General features: G+C 37.2%; 1 protein-coding gene across 1 annotated transcript in view; it reads right to left on the reverse strand.

Moving 5' to 3' along the window:
* CDC40 (cell division cycle 40) overlaps positions 1-19,329 on the reverse strand; it is a 46,161-nt gene that overhangs the window by 10,753 nt on the left and 16,079 nt on the right. The window contains exons 3-10 of the mRNA XM_075707720.1: positions 18,962-19,091; positions 8,453-8,536; positions 6,251-6,390; positions 5,517-5,613; positions 4,235-4,374; positions 2,577-2,651; positions 1,860-1,905; positions 358-459 (exon numbers count right to left, since the gene is read on the reverse strand). Of these exons, the coding sequence (XP_075563835.1) occupies positions 358-459; positions 1,860-1,905; positions 2,577-2,651; positions 4,235-4,374; positions 5,517-5,613; positions 6,251-6,390; positions 8,453-8,536; positions 18,962-19,091 (814 nt within the window). The remainder of the gene's footprint in view (positions 1-357; positions 460-1,859; positions 1,906-2,576; positions 2,652-4,234; positions 4,375-5,516; positions 5,614-6,250; positions 6,391-8,452; positions 8,537-18,961; positions 19,092-19,329) is intronic.

A 19,329-nucleotide genomic window follows, 5' to 3' on the forward strand; every position in this document is an offset into this window, starting at 1 on the left:
TAGGTCTAAAGTGTGATTTCATTACTTAATTTTATGCCTGTAAATGTAAACATGCAATTAACTGATTTGGTAAAATTTTCTCTTTTTGCTGAAAATTGTTCTAGCATTACAAATAATTATCAAACCTCTCAAATAAAAAGGTATATGAAATACAGGTATATAGGTAGTGTCAATTGCACCACTACAGATAACAACAAAACATTTAGGAAAAAAAGACTGTAATGAAAGCCTAAACACTGAACTACAAGATGATATTAAGGATAATTGGAAACAACCTGACTGACGGATAATATATCTTCACATTTACTATTACTTCAGCATAGTGCCAAATAACAGCATCTACAAATACAAGCCTACCTGTTTCAGTATCCCAGAGTTTAAGATAGCGGTCATATGCAGCACTAAGAAACCGAGTGCCAGCATTATTAAAACAGATGTCTCGAACAGCTTTACTATGTCCTACAAGATAGAAAAAATACAATGATAAAATTTTATCCATTCATGCTTAGAATTAATATTTTATTTTAAAACATTATCAAAGTTAAATGCTCCAGTCTTTAACAATGCAAAGAGAACAAGGAAATCGCTTACTGAAGTTCTTCATGAGCACGCTTAAAGAATGATTCGAGTGAGAAAGAAAATGTAACTCCTAAAGACCGATGAGAATAAAACCCCCAAATCCCCACACCTCTAAAGCACTGGAGAGAGAAACAATAGCACTGTACAGAACCAACCACTGTGCATCATTCATAAATTGATATACAAGCAGAGCTTTAAGTACTGTTGGTTTCAAAGATTGCTCTGGCCACAGTTAAGAGCCACAAGAGTTTAAAACACTGTAATAAATGTCAACATCTAATGAAAAAAAAGGAGACACAAACACTACAGGAGAGTCAGTCAAAGGAGAAACATTTAAAATTAGAAAACTGGTACAAAATTTGGGAAATATTAGATCAGAAAATTAATAATGCTTTCATCTGGTGTTAACCTTGCTACCCTTCAACCCCAATACTTCCATCTGACCACTGCATCAGGCTGGTAGGAGACCTCTTTAGTTAAAATATTGGCACAGTAACTTAAATACAGCAAAATAGCAGGTGAATCTGATTGATAATAAGGACCTTTTGAGAAAAACAGTCAAACTGGTTCAGAAAGAGCAGTCTATTGAGAAAGAACCTTTTTTGAGCCATCGTCTTTGCCACACTGCTGTCATCAGAAATATTAGGTGAAAAAAGACTTCTTTGTTGTTACTCAACATATATTCACTCAGTGTTCTAGAAATGTTCCCATTTCAAAAGGAGAATCAGCTGCTTTTGTTCTGCATTCAAGGCTGCTAAGAAGTTTGTATTTCTCTATATCTCAGCTATCTGCTTTAAAAAGCACCTGTTACGTGAACAAAGACGGCACCTGAAGCGAAAAAAAAAAATTCCCATGCTTTTGCACTAGAAACTCAGCACAGAAGAGACCACCTATTTAAGGTGAGATCATCAGACCACAAGATGCCCTCACTGCATAAATACAGAGGGCTGCTGTTCTCAACATGAAGATCTGGTAATTTAATTTCACAATTTTGCCTTGGGAAAGGAGTCTTGCATAAAGTATTGATGACTGCAGTACACTAATGTTTTGTTTTAAAGGTCATAAGGTGTTACATATCAATATTAAATTGCTTGGAATAATGACAAAGGTTCACTAAAAACTTGCACCTTTTTCAAGTCTTACTGTCAACAATACTGAATACCGTTTGCCTTGGACACCTACAAGTCCTCTCTGTGATAAATTACTAAGCTAACCTTCCATGAAGTTGTTTTAAATAGACATCAGTTTAAAAAAAAAAAAAAAAAAAAAAAGACTATTACCAATAAATGTTCTTAGACATCTTCGATCTCCATATACTTCCCATAGCTTGGAGGAAAAGAAAAAGGGATGGGGAGAAAAAGATGTCAATTGTTAAACAATAATGATGCTGAAATTAAGTGCAAGCATATATGGCAACATCTTTTAAGAAATTAATTTCAAACATACGACGTCTACTGATTAATCACAACTACCTACCCAGAAATTCATAAGAATGCTCTGTAACCTTTTTGTTAGCAAAACCCCCTTAAAATAACTAAAAACCCCATACCCTTTTCCAACATTAAAGCCCTAAGGTTTTGCTAGTTAAAAAAAAAAAATTATCAGCTTTCTAATATGACATATGCTGGACTAAAATGAGATTAGTTCAAGACCACAAATGCTTCAGTAAAACACTTCAGCAGAAACCTATTGCTAGTTATAAAACTAGGCTTCACAGAAAATGAATTATTATAACAACAAAGGCAATAACCTGAGGAACTTGTGACCTTCTAAATACTATTACTACATGATTAACGCTGTTCTAACACCCACAGTCCTGTGTATTATTTCTATCTTTGTTCCAACAAATTTGTAATTTAAAAATCAAGTGAGAAAAATAAAAGTAACACAGACAAAGGTATTTGGTAGAAGTACCAAGCGTTTAAGTATTCTAAAATGCATTGTCTGTATTCAGTGATGATATAAAATACATACATGAAAACAGAAACATGACTCACCTTAATTTTGCAATCCATAGAGCAAGACAACAGTATATGCCCAGAGAGAGGAAACAATCTAACTGCACTGACACCCTGTAAATAAGGACATAATTAAACAGTAAGTGGAGCATCTAGATATTTCCTCAGTTCATTTGCCCTCTTTTCTAAGCGAAAAGCTAAAGCTTAGCTTCATAAAATACACATATACTGTATCTTGAAAAGAAATAATCTACCAACGCTCCATTTTAGAAACAGCAATGCATTTTGAACAATTGTTATTGGCAACAAATTGATTCACTTCAACAGCTGTACACATACCCTCCTTCACTCACACCATTACTGTGGTAAACATAGCAAAACAATACAAATTGTGGGTTTGGGCGACCATTTCTGTGTAACAAGCCTTTTCAGGTGGGGCAGGTGAGGAAGATTTCCACAAAAAAAATTTCTGGCCAGTTCCAGTTCTTACTTATACTACCAGTGGCTTCTACCCACTGATCTCAGATTCCCCGGGCACAGCATCTTCCCATCTATCTGTATTTTGGGCACTCCTTGCAGAACAAGTCCGAAGAACTGCCAAATACTCGTGGCTTGATGTCCCTTCTTTCCACTTCATGTCAATTACTCTATTCATATTTCATCCAGCTCCTCCCACCCCTGGTTGGAGTTGGGTGCTTTATCCTATTACTGTCTACTTATCCCCTAGCTTTTCTAGATCTGTCAGCTCATCTTGCTTTTGCTTCTCTCACCGATATCATTATTCATCTCTTGTTTGAAGGAAAAAGCTATTTTATGCATCAGTCTGTTCTAATAGGATAATAGGCAGAGGAGTGACTAGAGCTTTGGGGAGGAGATGTTGTTCTGGAAAGCATGGAAAGTTGCAGCTACAAGCTCTTTGATGCAGCAATCATTGAAGAAGAGTTCAGAGCTGTGACTAAACTAAAAAAAGGGTAAAAGCTAAAAGTGTTCTCTGTATCTGAAAGATGGAAGAAAGGAGGATATGATTAAGGTGCTGTCCATTGCAGCACAACGTATTCCTTCAAGTGATACTGAAAATTAGAGACAAAAGCAGCAGCAAATTGAGTATAGGCTTTACAAGTCTTATCAGTGAAACACTTTTTTAATACCAAAATTATGTATATAGTTACAGGCTCTGGCACAAGAAGAAACTGTAAATGTCAAGTAGCATCATCAAAGAAAATGCTTAACAAGGCAGACCTCTCAAAGGTAATAGCTGTATTTGGGTATTCTGTAATGCTGATGCATCATAATCACAAAATCTATACAACTTTTCCTAAGTTTGATATGAAATAGCCCTTAAGTATTTTTACTATTAAAAAAAAAATCAGGGATCTCTAGAATTAACCTTACTCTTATTCACGTGGTAGTTTAGGAAATAACTCAAAATCCCACAGAAGTCACTGAAGAATATTTGTCCCTTCAAAGGAGGTCAGGAAGTCACTATGTTCATGAAAAAGTATTTGCAGGTAAACAACTGCATTTGAGCAGGCAAACACCTTGTGTGAGCATGTAATGCAACCAGTTACATGCATAACGTGGTAAACACATAAATATTCCTTCCTTCCACTGATAGTTCAGTTTTATGGAAGTTACTAGCTTCAGACACAAAGTAAAGTGGGTTTTTATGATGCACGCTCACAAACACAACTTCCTACCTTTGTATGTCCAGACCACACATGGATTTGTTTCTTTGGAAGATAGCACTTCTCAGGTGGCACTGTAGAACGGAGATTAACTCCAACATCTTGAGGGACATGAAGATAAGATCTCCCCTGATAGTCGTACATTTCCTTGACTGAAAAGGTAAACACAGAATTTTGAGAATCCAAGAGCCTGTATTTTAATAGGTTATAATCTTTGAAAGGCTCAACAGCCACACAGAATTAAGGTTTTTCTCAACACAACTGCTCTGCTGTGAAGTGTGTGTGGGGGTGCGTGGAAAGAAAACCCCCCTTTGCAGGACACAGATGTGGAATTTTATTTGACATCAGTTGAGCTCAAATCAAGTCATTTCAGCAAAGTCTGCTTGGAATGAGATAATCTGAACATTAAGACAATCTCCACCCTATGTCTTACTCATCTAACAGCAAGAGTTTCTCCAGTCAGGTTTGTTATGCCTGTCACTATTCAATAAATATTGTCATGATCTACTACATATAAACAGAATGAAGTACTAATGTCAGCAATGCATATCTCATAGCCACTTCTTCTTTAATGCATATAAGAAAGGATGCTCCAGCTTGTGCTTGTGAGCCTGGCTGTAGAAAGTGGTAAACAAAGAGAGACTTGGTTTAACTAACTATCTGTGCCAAACAATATAAGGCAGGACTGTTTTGCATGCAGAGTTGAAATAAGTTTCCAAAAATCACTTAGTTTTACTTACTTACCAAACCATTTTCTTTGAAGGTACCACATGCTATAGGCTTCCATAGGGTAATTATTTGATACACAATTATTCATAGTACGACAGCAAGAACATTTACATTAAGAATTTAAGTAGTATAAAGTCCAAGTCATTTTCTAAATTGTACGTAAGCCATAACTCAAAGCACTACCTGCTGATGAAAGTACTGACACATAAAACTGCAGTAATTCTGAAGCTGAAACTGAGCCAAGCTCATAACTTTAAAATGCTTGCTCTGTAAAACAGGAAAGGGATATGTGTGTCTAGTATCATTAAAAATAAATAAATAAAAGCAGTACCCTGAAAGATGACATTTCCGCGCTGCTCTTCACAGTATGAAGTGGAATTAGTCCAAGTTTATCTCTTTCCCTGTCCTTTATGCTTATGCATGTGAGTGCTATTATCTCCAATACAGAAACATCAAGGTGCCTCAGCAAAACTGCTGAGGCTGTCTGCCATCCTTACTAATTAACACAGCAGGCAAGAAAACACAGTGAGCAAGAAAATGAGAACAGGCAGGAAGATGCCATTACCATGTAATATAGTCTTCTCCTCTCCAGGTTTATCATCTTCTAGTTTTCCTCTCTTCTGCCTCTTAGCTGTTATTTCATCCAACTCTTTCTGTTCTTCCTGGAAAAATAAAACATGATCTTGACTTTTAAAAATTCAGCATTCAGAATCATACAACAAAATCCAGAACTGTACTACCATTTACTTGCTATTAAGACCACATTTATTTGCTAAATGAGATTAGAAATATTTCTAAGCATCAATAAAAAGAATATCTTCATCAAAACCAGAATAATTGAAAAAGCAATGTACACTGAAAATAATTAAATACTATCTTTTTATTTACAGGCTACAGCTAAGCATCACTACCTGAACAAGAAGGATGTTTTTTGGTGGGAGAAGGGGTTTTTTTTTTGGGTGGGGGGTGTGTGTAACTGTTTTTCTGGTTTTTTCTTGTCTTTTTTAAACAATCTTTACTTTCAATTCTTTTCACGCTGCTTCTGTTTATAAACATCTTTTAATCAGACTCTACACATTACACAAAAATACCATTAATTTTATTCCAAACAGTCCTGTAAATAATTCAATGCAGAATATTCAGAACACCTTATTTGGACATATCACCTGAAATGTTTCTATCACCCTAAAGCATAGCATGAATCTTCTGCTTGGAAAAACTACTAGTGCAACTGGATCTGTGTTAAAACCACTGCAATGTACTAACAATCAGTATCTATTGTGTTAAAGTAGTACTTACTTCTGATGGTTTGGCTACTTCTTTTTCATCAATATACTTTGCCCATGGTCCCAGAAAACCATCAATATTAGAGGCATCATTCTCCTTGAATTTCTTCCTTTTTTCAATTTTCCTTTGTCCTGTTTCAAACACTGTTAAACCTGAAGAAAGAAACAATGCACTGCCTAGCTGCTAACACAGAATACAACATCATAGGTCACATCATAGTCAGCTTAAAAGAAAAAAAAAAAAAACCAAAACCCACAACCCAAAAACCCCACCACCACTCCTTCCAATACACACAGCAAAATGGAAAAAGGATTTGAGAAAAATTGGCCAAAGCATTGCTAACTTTTCTAACTATGAACACTGCTAACTATGTACAGTAACAGAGGAACCACTTAAACTGCATGTCATGGTTTGTTAGAGTATTTAACCATGCATGTACTCATGCATTTTTAACAATAAGTCTGTGGACTGTACGAATACATCAATTTTCATACTTTAAATAGTGCAGTGTTTGAATGAGCGGAGTCCTAACAATTGGCTTCTGATCCCCCTCACCTCTCTCAGTTTCTAAAAAAATCCCCAAACCCCAAAATAAGAGTGTCTCCCAAAACCCCATGCACAACTGTGTATTTTAATTTAGTAAAAAGTCATAAAATCATAGAACGGTTTGTGTTGGAAGGGACCTTTATAGGTCATCTAGTCCAACACCCCTGCAGTGAGCAGGGACATCTTCTACTAGATCAGGTTGCTCAGCGCCCCGTCCAACCTGACCTTGAATGTTTCCAGGGATGGGGCATCTACAACCCTTCCAGGCAACCCATTCCAGTGTTTCGCCACCCTCATTGTAAAAAAATTTCTTCCTTATATCTAGTCTGAGTCTACCCTGTTTTAGTTTAAAGCCATTATCCCTTGTCCTATTGCTACAAGCCCTATTAAAAAGTCTGTCCTCACTGACACAGTCATCTACCTCCAACCACTATCTTGTTCTTTGATATAAGTGCTAGCTTTTCTGCGCCCTCAGAATTCCATTTGTCAAAGCCATTAAACAATATAGATATGGGAGGAGAAAAAATTAAAGTTAAAAGATGTTAATGTAATGACTCAAAAGTTTTTCAAAAGGTCATATACACAATTACGTGCAATTTTCAAACAGTGTTTTCCTACAGCATTAGTAATACTCATCTAGCGCAAAGGAGCCAAAAAGAGCTTTGTATAAGCAAGGGGAAATAGGCAATGTAAAAAATAAAAGTAATGATCATATGAAGGAATCATACATTAATGAAGAGTTTTCTTAAAATAAATTACTAAAATTCCATTATGAAAAGGTTTGGGGATTTTTTTGGTTTTGAAATGATTTAATCTTAGCCACTTCTGTCTAATGTCTGTAGCTGCTGTACCAAAATAAGTCTATTTTCTTTATCTTACTTTGGAAGAAAAGAGTGAAATAACCTTGGATATATTCCACAGAAGAGGACACAGAAATAAAGAACCTTTATATACACATGTGAATAAAATGTTGGAAAGAGACATGCAAGGGAAAGCATTACTGTAAAGTTTACACAGGTACAATTTTCAATGCAAATAAGTCACTTTGATACAAGATATTTAACACTCAAAGTATTAATTACAAACCCCATGCCTCTGGTAGTCAATTCTCCCAGTGGCACGTTATGCCTTTACCATTTGGCAACCTTCCAATGGTTTTTCTTTTCCAAATAAGCCAAACAGCTCAACTCTGCAAGCAGAGATAACATGCAATTCCCAACAGAATGCTAGAGGTTGCATACAGAGTGATCGGTTTGCTACCGAGTAGCATAGTGAAGGTGATTAGCCCAACATACAAGTATCCTAATGCAGACATATGACAATTTTAGCTAAGACAGAATTTAAGAGGACCAAAAAGCTCTGTTTCCAATATACAGATCAATTCTATACATGTAACGGCACATGCTAGGTTCCAATTACAAATCCTAATTTGAAATTTGACATAATGATAGCCTGAAATATTTGCTACTTTAGGAAAACAAAGTCCCCCAATCTCTCTCTTCCCCCTTCACATTACAATTGCAACACATCTTAATTTACTGTGTCTCTGGACATGGGTAATCTCTCATAATTCCTTTCTTTGCCGATACCTATTCCATTTCTTAGTGAAGAAGAAACAGAAACAGTCATCAGTTGCAAGTCATTTATATGAGATTCTGAATTATTTACCTTGATTTTTTTCAGCTTCTTCTACAGAGCCAATATATTTGGTAGCAACTTCAGGGTTATCTATAGAGGGATCTAATGCATAACCTAGATCAAGAGAAGAAATAAAATACTGTTATTTCAGGCTTTTTAGTTTTGTACAACTTTTATTATTTCCCTCCTCCCCCCAACACACTCCACGAAATTTTTTTTCCTGATGGCTCTCAGGGAGCTAGGGATGAGAAAGAGTTGATACTTTGAAATCCCATCCACTTTTCACTTGGCCTGAGTATTAAGATTACTACGAAGTCTTACCATGAGGCCCTTGAGTATGCATTGCTGCCAGAATGCTTAAATTTGCACAAGATAAAGAAGCATATAAGTATATGTCGTGGTTTAGCCCCAGCCAGCAACTAAGCACCACGCAGCCGCTCGCTCACTCCCCCTACCCCGATGGGATGGGGGAGAGAATTGGAGGAGTAAGAGTGAGAAACACTCCTGGGTTGGGATAAGAACAGTTTAATAATTGAAATAAAGTAAATTAGTAATGATAATAGTAACAGTATAATAATAATAATGATATACGAAGCAAGTGATGCACAATGCAATTGCTCACCACCCGCCGACCGATACCCAGACAGTTCCCGAGCAGCGATTGCTGCTCCCTGGCCACCCCCCCCACCCACCCCCCCCCCAGATTATATACTGAGCATGACGTCATATGGTATGGAATAGCCCTTTGGTCAGTTTGGATCAACTATTGTGGCTGTGCCCCCTCCCAGTTTCTTGTGTACCTGGCAGAGCATGGGAAGCTGAAAAAGTCCCTGACTAGCATAAGCAGTACTCAGCAACAACTAAAAACATCAGCGTGTTATCAACATTCTTCTCCTACTAAATCCAAAACACAGCACTGTGCCTGCTGCTAGGAAGAAAATTAACTCTATCCCAGCCGAAACCAGGACAGTATAATAGGCAACAGATAACATAAGACAGAAAGGGAGGGTAGTCACAGGAGCAAAGTCACAGAATCTTGCTGGTGGGAAGGGACCTCAGGAGGCTCCTGGCCCTCCCTGCTCCAAGTGAGGTCAACACTGAATTCAGACCAGTTTGCTGTAATGCAAACACTAGATTTTGAAATGCCATAGCAACCTCTCCTTGTTGTAACACAGCCTAAGGAAATGACTAGCTCAAAATCTTATGTTAGTGACACATGATTTTAAACAGATGCTGCTTTAGTTCAGGCGCTGCTCCTCGGTTTGCAAAGCTGGTAAGTCACGCTGAAACCAGCCCACTGCTACCGCACACAGAGAGCCCTCCGGCTTCAGCAGCAGCAGCAGCAGCAGCTTCTGGCCCCGCAGCCCCCTGCCCTGCCCACTACCTTCGCTGGGTCAAAGAGCGCTACTCATTTCTGGCAGTCCTGGGGATGGCGGCAGCTGGAAGGAAGAGGACAGAGATAGGGAAGAAATGAAAGCAAATGAGGCTTTCTGGGGCTTTGTGCGTATTCTGTCTCCCCCAGCAGAAATTACTTCATCCTCCTCCTGCCAGAGCTGGGAAAGCTTGTTCCTTCTACTTGAAAGCAGTTACTTTAACTAACGTGGATGGTACCAGAAGCAGCAGCAATGGCCTTTAATTTTTAAAAGAATTAAGTATTCACATCTTCATTTCGTGATTACAGCTATTGAGTCTTGTTAAAGAAAAAACAAAGCAAAACCACAAAACCAACCCCAAACACTGCTGCATTTACTCTTATAAATAATTTATAAAATGTACCAGCGTTTCATAGATATTCAGGATATTTACAATTTTTGACACTGAGGTTCTCATTTTAATATGCATATCTTACAGTTTTTCTCCATTTCTCCTGAAGTGGATAGCATGATCTTATGAGAATAAGATAGACAAATAAATTCTTCTAGTTTCCAAGGAACAGGTGCACTGAACAGTTACTGACCACCATGGCTTTTTTTTTTTTGGGAAAGACTGCACCCTGGTGGACATATCACCAATTTTTATTAAATATTATTCAAGTGACAAAATGTCCCTTGAGGACCCAATGAGAATTTCTCTGTATCAGGAAGGGAAAAAAGTGGGAAGAGAAAAAAGAAAAAAAAAAAAAAAAAGAAGCAACGAAGATATGAAACCACCAGTAGAAGTAATTACACACACAAAATCAAAGAAATCCTACAGCATACAATCTAATTCTTATATTTTTGTTGATTCACAGAGACAATCACGAACAGTGGGAGATTACCCAGTCCACCCTAGAGACCAATGGCCCATAATAGCACTTGGGTGCATACAAGCTGAGAACCTATCAACATCATCCCAATAGCCAAAGGAGATCATCTCCCCAACCATTTCTTAGAAAGACTACTGTCCTAGAAGATGGTCCAGTTAATTTCTTTTTAGATGTTGGAAAAACAATATTACTGAAATTATTAGAAGAGACATTCCAAGAACACAGCAAGTGTTCCCCTACAAATGGAGCAATCCACCTGCAGACCAACTCTCGAGCTTCAAACCTGGTAAGACCCAGTCATGGAACAATATATGCCCAGATTCTCCATGAGTATGATATAAGGAGAGAAATATATACCAAATATATACCTCTTATGAAATATAAATTCCCACTATACCTAAACCAAACAACAAAAAAATTATTCCAGACTATTATTAGGATTTACTTCCATGGATAACCAAACTGAGCAGACACTGCAATTAGACTTTCGCTAATTTAACTGCCTGCTTTTATTAAGCCACTATTTCAATGAGTTCTTTTCCATGCTATAAGGTTTCTGTTAACAGCAGAGAGATATTACTTTTGATTTATGTCAAAATCAATACAGTGGTTTACTTGTCCTCCAACTGTTGTTGACACAGTCTCTGGGACTCTATTTGCTCGGTACTTGTAAAAGAGGGACAGTATTCTAATGAATGGGGCCCCTGGGCCAAGCACAGCTTCCCGTGGAAGTGGAGACTTCTTATAGCTAGGTTGAATTTGGTCCAGCATCATTCTCATAGAAAAGCTCTGAACAATTTCTACTTTCTAGTGGATATGTGAAAGAGAATCTTTTCTTTCTGGCTGGGACTCCTAAACGCAGCTGCAAAAGACAGCTTGCTTTTATCCTACTCAGCTGGTATGCCATATAATGTGCCCTGACTTCTACATCTCCTTCAGTTTTATTTAGGACGTAGATATTTCATGCCACTTTTTAGCATGGAAAGGTACAATTCCACCTACATCCATAATTTCAGTGCACCTGAAAATGGTTGGTTAAATAATCAGACTTTGATGTGCATTCCAGAAAAACAGCTAATTAAAGTATGTTTACACCATACTGTGCAATGCAGCATGCAGAGACCCAAGGTAGCTCAGGTATGCGGAAAAATACAGCTGGACTAACCATTCTGACTGCACTGGCCTCTGCAGAATCAAAGTAATCAGAGAACACAGTGCCTACAATTGTAATAGGTAATAGTGACTGTAGGTGTTGCATGTAACATGAGTAGATGAAAAAAAAATCAGAAGTATTATTTCCAAGTCAGAGTAATTTTAAGCTCTTAAAATATCAGTCTTACTGATTAAGTAATCCTTAGTAAACCAAGTTACTGAATACTCAATAAAGAGCTTTGAGATTCATGGACAGAAGACTGTTTCTTATTAAAAAGGAAGAGATTTTAAAATATTAAATGCTGCGTGAATGAAGCAGTTCACTTCCAGGATGAGTATTGATGCTGAAATAGCTATGAAATTATTTTTCTACCATATTCATGAACAGTTTGTGTGCAGCATGTAAAATACAATCCGTAATTCTGCTTCACACTGAAAATTTATATATGCCCACATAATTAAGGAGAGTATATTGCCTTTTTTTTTTTTTTAAACAATGCTCAAAAGGGAATTTTCAAGAAAAGACACTGCTTCTGCTGAGGGTACAGATACAGAAGAATAAACAAGTGCTTGCATTTTAGGACTTCCTAGACTTTTTAACCATGCTCTAAGGACTACAACACTGGAAAAATAGTGCTAGTTAAGCTTTTGGCCATTTACATCATAATGGCTTGTGAAGAGAAATTTGTTTTTCTAGAGATAAAGCCTTCTCTTTAACAGCTGAAATTACATAAGAAGATTGCCTTACATCAATGGATTCAAAATAGGGTAGATTACCTATGACTGCAGATGTAAAACTGGTTACCAATTAAAAAAAGGTCAGACCCTCACAAAGTAATGATTAATGGCTTCCCATCAAACTGGGAGAGGATCTTATACAAGATTATGAAATGGCCTGCCTGGACTATTTTATTCAATAGTTTTATGGATTATGCCATCAGCAAAGGATCACATACCTGCAAAACCTGCAGCTGACACCAAAGACAAGTGTGAAATATTTCGCTTCAGCAAAGATACGCTGAATGACAAATACCAAAATAACTGATTAGGTACAGGGGGAAAAAAATACAGGTTGCAAGGGCAGTGGTGTTGATACACTTAACAAGTCTACCTGATGCCAATGAGAAAAAAAAAAAAAAGAAAAAAATCTGAGATTTATTGCAAAGGAAAAACTATATAAAACACAGAACAGCACTGGCAAGGCCTATTCTAAATCGGCATGTCCAGTTTTAAGCAATGTATTTTAAAGAAAAATTTAGATAAAAATTCAGAGCAACAAGAATAATAAAACATTGGGGGTGGGGGGAAGGCCTGGAAAAGATTGAAGAAACATGCTTGTCAGTCTGAAGAGAGATGAAGGATAGAAGGCAAAAAATTGATGGACCCAAAGGTAGTTTCAGTATGCAGAATGTTAGAGACAACAATGACCTACGGCTTGATAGGGCTGTTGAAGGGAATATGAGAAATAGTTTAAATTTGCAGCACGGAAGGTTCAGGGTGATATCGATAAAATCTCAACTCATATTACACTCATGAAAAAAGCCCTACAACTATAATATTTATGTAGATTTTAAAACCATGCAAAACAGTATAAAAATAGAAGTGACCTTTAAGCAATTCTGACTTGAGATGTGACTAGATCACTGGTTTCAAGCTGTTGTCTGTGGATACAGGACCTGAATATCCCCTGACTCCTTCTGGGGAGTCTGGAAGACAAGCAAAGCAGGTTTGCAGTTGCAATAACAAGGGTTCACAACCTCTTGGGGGTCAAAGACAAAACGACAGCTTAAAAATCCAGTGTTGGGGGGTGGGGGGGCGGGGCAAGGGTGGGAGGGATAAAATGGAGAATGACTGGAGCAGTCCAAGATTTGGCTTTTCCTTTTGTGTATTATATGCCTGAACTACAATGTTTTGTATCCTAAAGAATAAAGACAGCAGCAGACATCTGACTACTTCCACATGCTGGTATCACAGAGACATTCTTGATAAAGAAGCTAAGATCTGTCAGAGATCTGAGGTTTGCATTTGGCATGCTCTTCCTCAGTTTTCCATGGACAGAGGGACAGTACAAAAGTAACTCAATTAAGCTATGGTATTTTTGAATTTGTATACAATACATTCTGGAAGGAGAGCTCATTCTCAAGAGGCTGTTTACTGCAAAGAGAAGCTGCAGATCTTAACCCTACTGTGGAAAACACCTCCAGTGCCTGTGTCAACTTCACCTCTCCAAATTCCTGAAATGAAGGGAACCTTACTGAGATGGGTAGGTCTCATCTAGCTTTAAAAGCTTGGTGGTACTGAGAAGGTTCAAAGAGTGCTTTTTGATGAAATAGTTGGGGATAGCCAACAGTTAAAGAAAAATAAGCAATTTGGAATGACACACAACCTTAAAAAAGCCATATCCTGAAGCAAAAGGTAGCACAGAAATCTGAAACCTCAGATAAGAGGGATAGCAGTAAGCACAGAATCCTATTTACACTGAGGGCAGGGAAATGGAAAACCCAAGCATGCACGCAAAATGGCAGAGGCTAAAAATAATACATAGTGAAATCGGAATACCTTGTTTTAAATTCGTAAACTAATGTAACTGGTACGACAATACTGACATAATTGGACAGAATACACTCTTTACCACGTAAAAAGAATACAGAAATAAGATGGTCATACCAGTGGGGAAGAACATGCTATATGCTACAGAAAGCTTAAAGATTATCAAGTTAATAGCGTTAACAAGCATTAAGGGATCCTCTGGATTGAAATTGCAGCTTTAAGTAGTGGTGAGTACAGTTGCCAAGGCTCTCTTACTGACCCTTTGGCCAGAAGATGCAATGAAATGGTAACAGAGATTAAACAGGTGCTAGGGACAGCAGCACAGTAATAATGACATATTTTAGTCACTTCCTTGTAGTAGACTGTGCAAATCTCACACCAAGATGTGATGAAAATAGCATTTTTACACAACATACTTGCACCATGAAGCATTCATGTTAGAGATTCGTGTGAAAAAAGAAAGCCAATTAAGCAGTGCGGGAAACTTGATATTAAGATTCTAACGATACACATTTTAACAATGACCATAATGCAGTATAAATCAACATTGTTGAGGAAGCAAACAAAGTCATAAAAATATTTACTACAATGATCTCAATCTCAAAACAGGAGGGCTATGTAAGTAAAGAAGATTTTTAAAAGCAACACAAAGTGAGCACCAAAGAGTAAACTATTCCAAATGCGGGGACACTTCAAAGACACCATGTAGGAGAAAAAGAACTAATGCCTGCCAGCTATTAAAATATGACTTTAAAGAGACCAGAAGGAAGTGAGCACACATGAACAGTATGCAAAGAGAAACTATTAGAAATAAGGAACTGTTCTTCAAAGAGCTAAAGTTGCATGCAAATGTGAAAAATACAAAGAACAAAACTCCAGCAGACAAAGTAAACACTACAGTAAGGCAGAGGAGATCTGGGGAACTACAGGTCAACCAGCCAGACATTTGTATGGTTAGAAGTTTCAAGCAGTAGAAACTCTAATAAAGAAAACAATGAGTAGGCACTTAGATGAGCATTATATATTGCAGCAGGGCAGACAACACAGCTTTCTGTACAGGTAAATTACAATGACAAAACCTCCAGAATATTTCTGAGGTGACAATCATGTGAATGAGCAAACCTTGGTTGATGTTGGATACCTGTATTAAACTGAGAGAGACTGATTATGGGGTGCCTCAAAGATACTTTAAAAAGCCCACAGGTCTTTACATGGTCAATTGATTAGAAGTTATTAAAACACTAGCAAGAATAAATGGTTGGTTTCCACAGCACAGGGAAGTTGCTGGTGGATCCATGCTCAGGCCCTTGCTGTTCAACATATTGATAAACGATCTGGAAAAAGGTAGAAGTAGCTTTTACAAAGTTACTCAAAGTCACAGAGAAAAATGCAACATTAAGAATTCTTAGAAAATGAAGGAAGAAGCCTCTCACTTTATTAAGTCACAGAACAAATTCACAGTGAAATTACATGTTAAACGCTGTGCACAGCTTTGCTGTTCATCTTGGGAACGATACAGTGGAACTAGCAGAGACATAGAAGAGAAGCACAGCCATAGGCATGGAAGGGCTGCAACAGAGGAACAAGAAGATTGACCAGATCTTTTCAGGTGGGGAAAAAGCAGACTGAAATGAAGTTATGGCCAAGATCTATAAAATAAGGAATGACACAGAAATGGTGAATAAGAAATGACTGCTCAGTGTGTCTTCCAACACAAGAGACTAGGGGATATAATGTCAAACTAGAAGGCTGTTAAGTTCCACAAGTAAGAGGTACTTTCTCACACAAGGTGCTGGTAAGCTGCAGAACTGCCTGCAATAGGTTACCATGTACACAAAAAAATTATATGGGTTCAAGAAGCAGCCGGACAAATTTGTCAAAAACAATACCCAAACAAAACCAGCAAATTGACTGAAAATTAACATAGATACATTGCCATTGATTGAGAGACTGCATATTGAAAAAGAGTATTCAGACATATCACTATTAGCTTGCTGCTTTCTTCTACTCCTCACTAGGTACCCCTTGCTGCCCACCTGTCTCATAGGATAAAGGGCTGGAAGGACCCTCAGTCAATAACAGCATGGATGTTCTGAGCTATCCAAGCATCACAAGGAAAAAGAACTTTTGACAGTAAATATTTACTACAAGAGAAGTAGATTGGAAAGGCTATTTGCCAAAAAATACTTTGGTTGTGTTTGTGATTACTGTACAGGTTTCTCACTGAATATGTATTAACTTTCAAAATGATATATAAAGCTTTTTTTTTTTTTTTTTTAAAGACTCTGCAGCAGTTGAGCTGTTTTGGATACACAATCTCATTTACCACCCTCTCTGTCTTGTACCACACTCGCCTTCATTTATACCCACTGCTTATCTACATGCTAGCCATTGCAGATTTGTTTAAGACCTCCTGCCTTAGCACAATGGTGCTGAAGAGCCTAACAGAGGCCAGAGATCTCAAGATCTGCAGCTTTTAAGAGGTTTACTCTCTGTTCTTCCAATATGTTATGACTTTGATTTATGCCTAGCAATTATACTTGCGTTTTTATACTTGGTCTTTTCTGAGAAGATATTTATTACCTCCTTCCAAATGGAAAAGAGAATATCGAATTTTTTAATAGACAACTTTTTGACAACTTCAAGGAGTGCTGTTTTTAACAGACCTTCTAGTGAGCCAGGATATCATGCTCATTTACCGCATTTTCTAGCTTGAACTTCAGCTGCTTAGTGCTTGTTCTTGCAGTTTAAATTGCCTATCTCAGCCTTTTCATATCTTCATTTTCACTGTACCCAGATCATTATCTATTGAACATTTCTAGAAAGCTGAATATGATAGTTGCACAGTTGTGCATGTTATCAGTCTCAAAAATATAGTTTTATACTCTTGTAATACAGCTTTCAAGGCACAGTGCTGTACACTGATGATATAAACCAACAGCGGGAGCTTTGAGTAGACTCGCTAGTTCCATCTTCCCCCATACTATACTTGACAAACAAAAAAACCCCAAACACTATATGCCTACAGACCCTTTTTTCCAGTATCTATTTTACACACACACAAAAATGCACAACCCACAAAATACAACATTTAATTTCACAGAAAAAAAAAATCTAACCTGTCTATTCAGATCCTCAATAGGCTCCTACCTGCATTGTCTGTCAAGTTCTAACATCAAAATTGCAGTCAAGTAAGTTAAAGTTATGCTATGGAACTAGACATCCATCTCTTAACGTTGGCATCTTGCCTGTATTCCACATCCTAACAACTTAATGAAAAGTACCTATTAGCTAAAACTGTGTAAAAGAAAAAAAACTTTCTTAAATATATGTCAACATTCACAAGAAAACCTCTAATAAACCCCAAATATGAAGGGAAACTGAGGATGTTCTAGTCTGATTTTAGGTAATTTTTTCTTCCAGGTTTTACTGTAATACATGGCTCCCACAGATGTTAGCAATAAAGTCCCAATCTCATCCATCACAGAATGCACTAAGTGAATTCATGCATGCATAAAGCCCTAATGAATTTAAGGGGACTCGTGTGTAGGGAGGTGATTTTGAGGCATGACAGTTTGCAAGCAGTAGTATTTTGAATGTAAATGCGAATAAAGACGCAAGTCTGTTGTGCAAGAAGTTGAGTGTTGTAACACTAAGTTTACATAGGAAGTACCAGAACTTGCCTAATACACTGAATTTGAAGAATATAAAATGATACTTTATCTGAAAACAAAGATTCATATTTGCAAGACAAGCACAGGCAGTCAAGTTGAAAAAAGAAATGAAAGCTCACAATGAAACACAGAAGAAAAATTAACCACTGTCAAATGTAAATACACGGAAGTTTTGTTCTTTCAAACGTTTCCAAAAGAACACTTAGAATCCATAGTCTTTCCATGTTTTCCCTATTAAAAAAATCCATTTTTCTTACAATCCACAAAAAAAAAAAAAAAATCTATTTGAAACTCAAGCCTCTCCAAAACTCAGATATTTCATTTTTCAAATACAACTATTTACAAATGAAAAGGTTCTTCAAGACAGGAAAGCAGCAACTATAATGACCACCAATACAGAGTTCTTTGGGTCTGTCTTTGCTAAGAATATTTGAGTAATGTATTCCCGCTTTCTTCATTTCCTGTTCATTCAGCTTCTATCTAGAGGCAACCACTCTGAAGAACCGGACAATTCAGTAAGGCTTCCTTTTGGTTTTGAGAGCTACCTTTAGTTAGAATCCCATGAAATCATCTATTTGCATAACAGATCTACAGTTACTTGTCATATTAAAAGTGTGAAATTTTGATTTGTGTTTTCTACACTGATGCAACTAATGGAAGGATTAATTAAGAGGGGTTTGGTAGGAGGTCATACACTTGATTACAGCTTCAAAGGGAATTATGAAATGAGATTTCCCAAATAAATACTATGATCTGCAGCTGTATGATTCTCATTCAAAGACCCTTCCATGTTTTAGTTAAGTCTGTTAAAAAGCAATTTACAGAGTTTGCAGTCCTGTTAACTGTTCTATAGAGAGCAACTTATTTGTCCAACCTGGGCATAATGAAGGGGGGTGAATTCCACTGTTAAGGACTTACCATAGGTTGCAAATGTTCTTCTTTGTTGCTCAAACATGAAATCATTGATGTGAGCTGGTTCTGCATATCCAGAAAGCATATTTCTAGGTGCAGCCATTTGTTGAGTCCTAAATGGGTTTTCTGGTCCAAACTGCATCAACAATGTTAAAAGAAAGTATATCAGAATTACTAATTTCTTATTTATGTGAGAGTACTTTTTCAGGAAAAAACACGGGGTGGGGGGGGAGGGGAGAAGTCTTGTCTTTCAAAAACTGTAACGCAAAATCACTTCAACTTTATATTTCTTTATGACTACTGAATAAGCTTTTTAGACTATTTTACACAGTAATCACTTACACAGTTGCTTTAAACAGCTCGTTTCACAATTG

Source organism: Pelecanus crispus, chromosome 3 (assembly GCF_030463565.1).
Source record: "Pelecanus crispus isolate bPelCri1 chromosome 3, bPelCri1.pri, whole genome shotgun sequence".
Lineage (NCBI taxonomy): Eukaryota > Metazoa > Chordata > Aves > Pelecaniformes > Pelecanidae > Pelecanus > Pelecanus crispus.